The sequence below is a fragment of the Chenopodium quinoa genome, unplaced genomic scaffold (genome assembly GCF_001683475.1).
Source record: "Chenopodium quinoa cultivar QQ74 unplaced genomic scaffold, ASM168347v1, whole genome shotgun sequence".
NCBI lineage: Eukaryota > Viridiplantae > Streptophyta > Magnoliopsida > Caryophyllales > Amaranthaceae > Chenopodium > Chenopodium quinoa.
The window spans coordinates 4,391,988-4,403,912 of record NW_018744092.1 but is presented as its reverse complement, the minus strand read 5'-3'; the positions used below and the strand labels follow the sequence as shown (position 1 = coordinate 4,403,912).

General features: G+C 34.3%; 1 protein-coding gene across 1 annotated transcript; it reads left to right on the top strand.

Moving 5' to 3' along the window:
* The first annotated feature begins 927 nt into the window (after positions 1–927).
* Positions 928–7,183, top strand: LOC110691960 (membrane-associated progesterone-binding protein 4-like). Its single transcript, XM_021868944.1, has 8 exons — positions 928–1,246; positions 1,347–1,423; positions 2,155–2,226; positions 2,851–2,888; positions 3,659–3,702; positions 4,278–4,324; positions 5,856–6,030; positions 6,719–7,183. The coding sequence occupies exons 1-8, from the start codon at positions 1,148–1,150 to the stop codon at positions 6,884–6,886; spliced, it is 720 nt and encodes a 239-aa protein (XP_021724636.1). The 5' UTR covers positions 928–1,147; the 3' UTR covers positions 6,887–7,183.
* The last annotated feature ends 4,742 nt before the right edge of the window (positions 7,184–11,925 follow it).

Below are 11,925 nucleotides of genomic sequence, written 5' to 3'. Positions count from 1 at the left end.
AATTTTTTCTAAAAACTAAATACTATTTGTCTATCTCTTTTAATGAAATACTTTTGTAAGACTCCTTTAAAAAAAAAAATACTTTTGTAAGACTTTATTATTTTTCATTTTAAGACTGTAAACTTGATTTCATATTGAAATGATGGTTAAGTTCTCATTTTACATTTGATTTGTCACAAATTCAATTCCTTGCAACAATAATGTTTTACATAAACGAAGAGTGTCACATAAACTTTTTTTTAGGAATGACGACTTTTAATATATTATAATAACAATATATAGGTTTTTTTTAATATAATTTTAAAGTAAATGTGGAGTATTCGATTTTTTTTTCTACTTCAAAATATAGTCATGTGAGGTCTTGTTAGGTTTTCAAATTTATAATATTTATTTTTTAATAAATAAAATATTTACAAAAATACATTTTGAGTTTTGCTCAACCCGGTGACAAAGGGGCATGCCAATCATATGCGTCTGAGGGTTTCTAAAATATTGGTATATACTTTATATTAGATTATTGGATCTAGTAGATGAATAAAGTTGATTGTAATATTTGAAAATTTAGTAACTTAGGACTTGTTTAGTTCACTTTATTTTTTGCTTATTTGATATGATTTATAATCGTTTGATTTATTAAAAAAATCAAATTGAATCTTGTTTGATTCATAATTTTGTGTACTATATTAATATCTAATTTTTATCATTATGAAATTAAAGATATATAGCGATTAAAAAACCATACATTAAACGATAAAAAAAAATCTATTTTTCTAATGTTAATTCTGATATGAACTTATTTTTTCTGATTTGATATGAAATAAATAAAAATAAGTTGTACTATAGTAAACACACGTGATTTTTTTTTTTTATTACATTTTTTTTACCGAGGTTAAAAATTTGTATTTTTTCGTTTTTCATCCTAAACTTTCTGGACAAAAAATTCCAAAAAATTAAAATTCTTCATCAAATACTCAAAACTTTTACTCCTCCGTACTTCGCATTAACGTATTAAACTCCTCCGCACTTCAAAAAAATGATGCTTTGAACATTTTCCTCCTACTATGGTGATTTTTTCAAACTAATTCGCTTAATTTTCTTAGAGTAAGAGAAGCTTCTGGTGAGAGTGTGGGATCAGATTATCAAGAATATGGGTAGATCCACTTACATAGGAATTGCTGCAGCATTTGCATTTTCTAGTTTTGCCTTCAGATTCTTCCTCAAACCCCATCAACATCATCAACCTTCGGTAATTATTTTGTTTAATTTCTTATTTATTTTGTAAATTTTATGTGAAAATACAACAATTATAGAGTACTAATTTATGGTTTTGTATTGATGTAGCACAGAGATTATTCACTGTTCAAGAATTGTCCCTTTATAATGGAACTGACGAACAATTGCCTATCTTCTTGGGAATACTGGGGTACTTTACAGTATATTTAACTTGTATACTCTCTTTTCAAATTTGATTTGCTACAAAAAGCTATTAAATTTACAACTGAGTTGTGATTCTCAACACCCCATTAAATGAAAGATATGATTTTTGATTTTGATGGGATTTTTATGCTGTATTCTTGGTTTTATTTTTTGTGAAATTTGACTGGAAGAATCCCTTTTCAATAATTTGACTGGAAGAATCCCTTTTCAATAATTTGTGTTATTTTTATTCGTTGATGATTGGTGGGTTTAATTTGGAGTATAATGAATTGTGTTAGTTTAAGAATTGGAATTGGAATTGGAATTGAGATGGGGTAGGGTAATTTTGGTCCGCTATGATTGGGAGGGCATCAAAGGCTGTGAATTTGATGATAGTTGAAAGTTGTATAGCGGTCGGTGGGTTAGTAGACCTTGGTCAGACCCCCATTTCATTGAAACTAGTAGTGATGGACTGACGGTAGTATTAATCATCAAACCCTTTCGTGTCTCATTTCTGGATATATCTCGAATACGGACCTTGCACTATATTAGAAGCTGAGAAGAATGGTTATTGGTCTATAGAATTGATTTTGTGTGTTAAGAAGCAAGTGAGGCAACAATGACCACATATATTCGTTGCTAGATACTTTTTTTTGTAAGGCATTGCTGTATTGCTGGTGTACCTTTTTCTGTAGAGCTACTAACTTTATTTTACTATCTTTTCATTTCATGTATCAGTTCGGTATTTGATGTGACAAAAGGGAAATCACATTATGGTGTTGGAGGAGCTTACAATCATTTTGCTGGAAGGTTGTTACTCTTTAAATGCTCTTCATTTTATTCTTTTAATATGAATTGGAGGCATGGAGACTTTTTAGATGATGCATCAATCATAAGTCTGAATGTCCACTAATACTTGTTACGATGTGACTATTTTAATGTGCATTCATTTTCACACTAGGAGCCGTGAAATGCCTTGTATTTATAGTTTTTTATTTCTTGCATATGGGGTCTTGCAAGGTTGGGCATTTTGAACTGCTTGCACTTTGTACTGGAAATAGTTGTATTTAGAAAACTCTGGTGATCAATCGATCATGTTACAGATTGATTTTCTGGCTTTCAACCCGCTCTGATTGCAGGATGAATCTTATGATTGTTGCTGGTTTGGAAACTACTTTTTGGGTAGCATTTACACAATTCAATAAGTTCTGTAATGGTGTCTTATACTTAGACTTACAAGTTTATTCATCTTACACAATTCATGGAAGTGGAAGTGCTTCATAGCCAATTATAGAGAGAACTTTTCTTACATCATGTGGGGGGCTGAAACCAAGAGCTTTTCCTGTGCTTATGTTTTCAATTATTTTTTTTTCTTTATGTTAGAAAAAACATGTAGGCCTGAATCTGATTCAAGCATACTCCTTTTTATCGCAGAGATGCTTCACGTGCGTTTGTTTCCGGAAATTTTACAGGTTAGATTATGCCTTATTTGTTTTCCCCAAAAAGTTTTTTGTTTGCTTTTGAAAAGATTTCTCTTTACTGAGATCGTTAAGCATTCTTTTCATAAGCATTTTCTTCAAATTCAAGTCTGTTGGAGGAGTGACTGAGTAACCACAGAAGGAGTTGTTAAAAGCCGAAGAGAAATACTAAGTAAATTGGATCATGGTTTTTAGTTGATGCACATGTAGAATTGTATGGGGCTCCGAGTTCTTTTATTTTTGTAGTTAAATAAGGTGTACAGAAAATTATGTTTGTTGAATTGTGGTGAAGAACAAGAGATTTACTAGCCCTAAATATCTGTCATAAGTTACAATTTGGTCATTTTTTTTTTTTTTTACATATGAACTGGAAAGTCATTTTGATGGGCTGCGTACATTCCAATTCTAAGTACTTTAACTTTCAAATATATAGCTGGAGTAATTGAGTTAGGTAGCCAATTGAAGTTATGACAGCCAAAGTAACTTCCAATTCAATGTGTCATTATTTAAGAAGCGGGTTTGTCCCTGACAATTTGGTTCTTTCATGAGCAAAGCTAATGCCTTGAATCACATCGACGCTGAAAGCCATGAAATCGCATAGCTAAATGCTGCTTTGTTAATATGGAATATGCATCTATAGTTTTGTTTGCAGTTCTATTGATAAGTTGTGCTTTAGTACTGGCAGAAACTGTTATGACATTTTGGTTTAATATGGACAAATTCTTGCATCCTGATTAAGTTTTTGCAGTTACTCCTGAATGCAGGTGATGGACTTACTGACACACTACGTGGACTATCTAGCAGTGAGGTTCTTAAAAATCATGCTTCCTCTGTTTATTTTTAGTTGCGATGCTATAACTTTCACACTAATCACACCCTATGCTTTGAGTCTTTGACTATCTTTAGTGATTAATATTTAATAAAAATATAGTCATGTGGGATCTTGTATTAGATTCGTCTTAATTTATACTTTTAAAATGATTTTCTTTATAATTTATTTATTGGTAATTAAAGCTATCAAAAATAAGCATTGACAAGCGTTAAAATAGAAATGTTGCAAATAAAATAATCGGAGGAAGTATTTTCTTTGGGTTCTTTCACTTCTTTGCTGGCCAGAGTATTTTCTTTGGGTTCTTTCACTTCTTTGCTGGCCAGACTTGTCTGATTTATCACTAGATTTCAATATTCCTGTATTCCTTTCCCTTTCCCTCTTTCTAATGATTGCAAAGTCAACAACAGTCTCTCTCTCTGTCTCTCTGTAAGTTCTGATATTGCAAAGTCATAGCAGTCAATCTCTCTCTTTCACTAATCTTTTCTTGCCCCTTCTCTTTCACTCTATATTGCAATGCTGAATATGTTGAATTGTTTCCTATGTATTTGCAGGTAAAAAGTGTTGTAGAATGGCGGGATTTCTTTATCAAAACATACACGTGAGTTGCATAAACTGAAGTCTAGCTTTCTTTAGTACTACTGTACTAGTATATTACACCTGAACGATGATCAGACAAATCTTTATTTCAAAAGAAGAATTGAATTAAACAGAGACATACATCTGCTCATAGAGTCATAGAAAACTAAGAAGCAATGTATAAAAAGGCTTAAGGCGCTTTAGTGTTCCCTGCATCTAAGGCGCACCTCTATGCGCACCTGCTCCTCATTGAAGTCGGGCGCATATGTGCCTTAAGCTGAAAAATCTGAAAAATATGTGCGCCTCTGGGGGTGTGCCTTAAGCTGCGCCTTATCAAGATCGCCTCTCCTAGACCACAAAAGGCGCATGACCCCTTATGCCTTGAGCCTCAGCGCCTTTTCAAGCACCTTTACAAACACTGCTAAGAAGTTCTTGAAGTTTGTTTGTGAAATAAAGTACTATCATCTACGTTTGCCTCCATAAGCTCGGTTTTAGGCTGTTCAACTCTATCTAGGTCATGAAAGTGTTTATGGGGTTTTTCTCACTAAGCACAAATACACAATAGTCAGAGGCCCTATTTCCTTAAATGTTCAAAAAAAAAAAAAAAAAAAAAAAAAAAAAAAAAAAAAATTGAAAATCAGTTTGAATACCAATTTCAAAAAAAATCTTTTCGCTATAAGAATAAGGTCTGTTTAGTTAGGTGTAATGAGAGAAGGGAAAGGAATGGACAAGGCTTCCCTTTGTTGTTTGTAATTTAAATCATTCCCTTTACCCTCTTCATTCCCCTAAAGTTCTATTCTTTGATTCCCCACACCCCCAATGGTATTTTCATTCCCTTTGTGCAACCCATGCGCTTCCACATCCACTAACACCAATGCACCTTCACCAAATTGTCACCACCTCACCACCACCACCACCATCAACACTCAAAACCAACCCAAACCACCGAAAACTTGCTCGGAACCATCTTGTCTAGCAAAAAAAACCCTAGCCACACAAAACCACCAATACTACCAAAAAGCCAAGAATAAACAATTTGAACAATAAATTAAGAGAAACAAAAAAGATATATCTTTGGTCAACAGTGATATTCTGGCCACAAAAGGCGCATGACCCTTAATGCCTTGAGCCTCAGCGCCTTTTCAGGTGGGGGCGGTGGTGTTCCGGCAAAGAGGGGTGGTGGTCATGATGGCAATAACCATGAGAGTGAGAGATGGAGGAGAGATGAGAGGAGAGTTTAAGACCAAACAATATACTATTTAATGGAAGTTGCTTTCCATTATATCCTTTTCCTTCCTCAAACTCATTCATTCCCTTTCTCTTTAACGAACCAAACGACCCCTTAGTATACAACATAAATGAGTTCTCTAGAGATAACGCAAACATCAGTTTTTAATCAGCAAAATCATTAATTCAAGGTGATTAAAAAAATAGTTGTTATTGTAAACTTAACTTCACTTGAGTAAAATTGTCAATTCAGATTTTGATATATTTATTTCTTTTATTTCTTGTAATCGAGGTGGACTATTTACAAACAAACAATTTGTTTATAGATTTGTTGGTAGATTGGTGGGTCGTTACTATGACTTTCGCGGGATACCTACCAAGTATTTGAAGAATGCAGAAGCGAAGGCAGCTAGGGGTGCCCAGTTGCTGGAAAAGCAGAAAAAAGAAGAAAAAAAGATTCCAAATTGCAACTCAAAGTGGAGTCAACATGAGGGTGGGGAGGTAAGACATTTTAAATACTCCCTTCATATTTTTTTAAGTGAAACGTTTTGACTTTTTTGCACTATTTATCTAATCCACTTTGACTAATTTTAGTGGTTTACAATATAAGAAAGATATAGTCTTGTACGTACTTTTTGAAATTGTCTCAATAAATAGATTATTACTTTATAATATTCAATTGTTATAGTTTGTCTTTATTGATAATCAAAGATATTGTTAGTCAAAGTTTTGGTGTCATATTTTCAAGTTTCAATATATGATCGTTGCTCTCAAGACCTTGATTACTCACTCCTGTTATAATTGGATTATGTTTTGGGGGGTATTATGAAAACTTATACCGAGACGAATTTAATAAGACTCCACATAACTATGTTTATCATAACTATAAATAAGAAAAGCTAGTTAAAGTAGAGTTTGTGAATAGTGTGACAAGTCAAAATGAATAAACTATAAAAGAACGAAGGAAGTATGTTGGAGAGCTTGCTTGTCATGTCCTTAGTTGACATTTTAGAGTTAGTGGCTGTATAAAGTCAAATGTGTTAGTCTCATCTAGCTTAAGAATAACCAAGGATTAAGCTTTTGGAGTACGTCTAAGTGAGATAGTTGTGTGCCTAAGAATAACCATTTTGTGATTACTGCTCAAAATCATTTGAATTACCGAGTTGTTATTTTGGGACTGTCTTGTCAGGTTTGGTGTGACGATGGCTATCCAAGACTGATGCAGAGACCCTTAGAGATCGCATTGACAGGGAAAATGAGCAAGCGTTGTGTATGTTTGAAAGAAGAAGAGTTTCAACAACCAGGCTTGGAAGTCTATGAAGGATGTGACTATCATGCCAAAGCATGCAAAGTGTAGATGGAACATTTTTTTCAACGTTCTTCACTAGTAGTATTAGAAGTAACAGGTTTATAAAAGCTATGTATGGAGCATAAACCAGCATTCATGACGTGAAGATCGCTTGTGGTAAAGTCTTCAATCGACACTAATACTACCATGGTTATTAAAGTCCTGATGTATGATTCTCAATCCTAAAACACATCATTAGTCCGACTTTTATCTAACTAAATCACATTGGTATAAAAGTTAGCACTATTATTACACATTAGTATTATACGAAGTATAAAAGTTACCATCAATGACATTGGTATAAAATTTAGCAAAGTGATAATATTTGACTTTTTTTCTTGCTAGAGCCTATGTAATCTGTATTGTACAAGTGCTTAGTTATTTTCATGTTTTAAACTTTTTCGGTCTTTTATTGTCTTTTTTATTGTTAACTAGCCTTTGGCCCGTTTAATGCACGGGTTACTGCTTAGGTTATTTTTATATGAAGGTACGTTTTTCAATAGTTGGAACTTTGCTATGAAGTATAAAATATGAAATAATTGTTTTATGACCATTGAGGGGAATGAAGTTCACTACTAAAACTAAAAAGAAAAAAGGGAATTTCTCGATGGTAGCCATAAAGAATTGCACATTCTCAATGGTAACAATTTTTTTTTTTTTTATAAATTCTCTTAAATAGCATTACTTTTTATAAAGTTCCCAAATATAACAGTACCAGATGGAAGCCCATGCAATGCACGGTTTTTTCATTTAAGATTTTTATTTATTTGATTTATTGTATTTAATAATTTCAGACAAAATTACAAAAGTTTAATAATTTTTTTTTTACTATAATTTATAATGAATTTATTAAATATAAATAAATTGTAAATATGATTTTTTTCCGTTATATAAAATCTTTAATGTGAAATGATAGATTTTTAATAATTTAAATCCTAAATCATTATTCATTGTTTTACCATATCTTTTATTTCGATAGAATCACCAACCTCGTCCACAACCAACCTACTACATTAATGGATAAATTGAACCGTGAAATGTTAGCCAAATTGAAATTGATATAAATTAAATCTTTACATTTATATTAAATAAATTAATATATTTACCAATAAATGAAAAATTGTTGCGATATAAAATCAAATCTATGCATTGGAATTTTTTCATCATCTGCAAAAATAACTAAAGCCATCAATATATATTAAGTATACAACATCTAATCGTATGCCATTACATAAACAAATAATTGTTAAGTATCTTAAATAACTACAATGTAACTAATAATTACAAATATAAATTTAAATATAAGATTTTAAAAATTACCTGGACATTAATGACCTAAAACTAATACAAAATTCGCTTGATGGGGTTTTGTACTGATACGAAATTTTATTTGTGTCGTATGATGTGTTAGATCTGCATGTAAAAAAACATTTAGTAAACAAAACATAAACATATAATCGTTGAGTATCCCAAATTAATAAATTTAAATAATAATTAGAAATACTAATTTAAACATAGGATTTTAAAAATTAAGCTAAAAATTACTCAGTCATTGATGACCAAAAATTAATACAAAATTACTATATTTATCTTTATTTTTACTTTTTTTTTCTTCATTAAAATAATTTAATTCGTGGATTATAATCTACGTGGCATTAAAATATTAGATATAAAATCTAATTCGTTACTTTTATCTAGGTGGCAACATAATTTTTTAATTCAAAAATAAAATACAAATTTTTCTTCTTATTGGTCGAAATAAGTATATTTCTCACGTGGCGCTCCGAATGCTCTCAAAAAATGTCTACTTTGTTTATATATATTAGATTTTTACAATTAACAACTAATTATCTTAATTGAAAAAGAATTAGCCTATTAATTAAAGAAAAAAACAAAAATAACCGAGCCACCTTTTCCCTACCCCTGCCACTTTGCTCCCACCTTAGCCACCGTGCACAGGCGTATACTACCCTTGAAATCGCGCCTGGCGTTAGTGACACCTCACCTCGACCCCCGACCCTTGAACTACCACTGTGCTTGCTCTTCATTCATCCCTAATTTGTAAACCCTCCCTAATCTCCCCTCTCTCTCCTCCAAATTAATTGCCACGCATTCAATTTCATCGTAAAAATCCTCCAAGATCTTCGTCTATCTTCCAATTCTCTCGTTGATGGCTCTAAAATGCAATTTTCAAGCCTTCAATCAGAAAATTCCTCATTTTATGAAGTTTGAAGTACTATCAGTGGAAAATCGAAACCCTAGAATTTTTAGGGGTTGGTTTAAGGGTTTCAAGTGGTGGTTTAAGGGGAGGAACGGAGTGAAGACGGCAGGGGGTGGGGCGAATCGTGTTCGCCGGAACCGAGGAGGGGGTTTTGGCATCGACCGGTGTGAACAATGGTTGCGAGCTTGTGTTGTTGGTGATTGAAAAAGCAGGGGAGGCGAGTAAAAGCTACTAGTATCGGGCTGTTGTTCACGGAATTGGTGGTTGTAGCGATGGAATGGTGCTGTCGCGCGATTTCAGGGGTAATATGCGCCGACGGGGGGTGGTCGAGGTGGGGAGCAGGGTGGCGAGGCTGGGGCAGGGTGGTGGCGGCTTTGGAGGGGTGGCTGTTTTTTTTGGTTAATTATTGTTTAATTAAGTTAATTAGTCTTTAAATACAAAAATATTGCCATGTTAGAGAAACTTAACAAAAGTAATGCTATTTTGGAGAATTTGTAAAAAAATTTGTTACCATTGAGAATGTGCAATTCTTTATGGCTACCAATGAGAAATTCTCGAGAAAAAAAGAGTGAGGGTGGAACTATGGAAGAAGATGAAGGAATTTAGTTAGGTATACATAAATTTTTGGGATATGAAATGACATATTAATTTAAGTTTTTTTTTTTTTTTTTTTTTTTTTTTTTTTTTTTTAAGTTTAAAGATGAAAAGACTATACGGCAATTTCATGAAATGCCACTGAGTACTTAAAAAATTCACCAAATGCCATCGCGTTTTTCAAAATTCACCAAATGTCACTGAGGTTTAGTACAATATCACCATATGTCATTTCCGTTAGTTGGCCGTTAGTGCCCGTTAGTTGACCGTTATTGACCCCACCACTTGCCACGTGTCACCTTCTAATTGGTCCGTCTTTTAAAAAAAACAAAAAATAACAAAAAATAAAAAAATAATTAAAAAAACAATCAAAACTTGCTGCCACCGGCCCACCACCAGCCAGCCGATTTCGGCCACCCCATCGCCAGACCCCCGTGTCGCTGAGGCCAACACCGGCAGCGCGCCGGCGGCCAGCACCCACCCAAAACCCCATTCCCCTCTCCTTTTCGATTCCGGCCATCCCACCCAAAACCCCCTTCCCCTCCCCTTTTCGTTTCCGGCCATCCACCCACACAACCCTCACCCTCGAAATCCGACAACCCCCTTCCCCTCCTTTTCCTCACACCCCCTTCGATCCGGCAGCCCCCTTCCCCTCCCTTTCCTCGCACCTAAACCTGGGCACGGGCCAGGATGGCCCGCGTGCCGCCCGGCACGGCCCAGTCTTCGACGGAGCACGACACTGCCCGACACCCAGCCCGGCACAATACAACTGTCGATTTCGTGCCACAGGCGTGCCATTGACAACCTTCTGGGTTTTCAGGCACGACCCGGCACGAGCACGGCCAGGGCCCGCCGTGCTGGCACGTTGGCACGGCCCGCCAAGCACGACGTTCGTGCCAGCCCAGCACGGCCCGTGTGCCCACCCAGAAAAACGGTAATATTACCGTTTTTTGCAACAGCTAATTGCATAATTAGCCAAAAAAAGGCTAGTTAACGGCTAGTTTTTGGCCAATTTGCTCCCCAAAAATTCTATAAATACCTACCTCAATTCACTTCCCAAATAACAAAATCACAATCTCTTCTTCTTATCTCTTAATCTCTTATATTCTCTAAAGCTCTAATAATCCTTATTTTCTTAAATTCTCTAATTATTCTCTTAAATTCTCTTATTATTTTCCTAATATCGAAAAAATTAAAAAGTTCGTATTCGTAATTGGTGGAGCGTTGAAGCACGGTTGTAAGATCTAAACTAATCTTTAATTTATTATTGTTTTATTGTTATTATTAAAGTAATCTTGTTTAATTATTATTGTTGTTAATTGTTATTGTTGTTGTTATAATTGTTGTTATTAATTATTATTATTGTTACAATTATTGTTATTATTTATTATTGTTGTTATTGTTTTTGTTATAATTGTTGTTATTAATTATTATTATTGTTATTTTTATTGTTGAAATTGTTGTTATTAATTATTGTTATTGTTAATCACTTTTTAATAAAAATCTAATTGTTAATTATGGCATCGAACAACCCATCATCTAGGGGGGGGGGGGGGGGGAAGGCCGACTTGGCCGTAGTAGTAGTTCTAGGGAACCACCTAATACAACGAGCCCCCAAATTCCGAGTCCAACCAATGACCCCGGTAACTTCCCCCTAGGCTATGAGCCATTTAGGCACGATGGTACTTCAGGTTTTTAACCCTATAATATGTCGGGATTTCCACCACCACCACCAAACCAATTTCCACCACAAAACCAATTTTCACCATCAAACCAATTTCAAAATCCACAACAATTCCCACAATTCGGTCAATTCCCACCTAATTATTTTGGTGATCAACAAAACTATTATTCTAGCCAAAATAGCCAAGAAAGTACCCAAATTCCCTCCGGTTCTACCCCTTCTACTACTACTACTAACCCAAACACACATTATGAATGGTTAACCGAAAGTGAGATGGTACTTTTGAAAAACCGAAGGAGTGAGGTATGGCGTCATTTCCTCCTAAATAAACCCCACCAAACACATGCAAAATGTAAAACATGTAATGGTGTATTCTCGGCAATATCCAAATCCGGGACGGGACACTTACTAGACACATGAAAGCTTGTGCACAACCAGCTAGTGATCAAACCCAGCCAAAAATTTCTCAGTTCCATCCATACGGCTTTACCTACAACTATGAGAGGGATAGGGATGAACTAGGAAAAATGATAGTACACGCCGAACAAC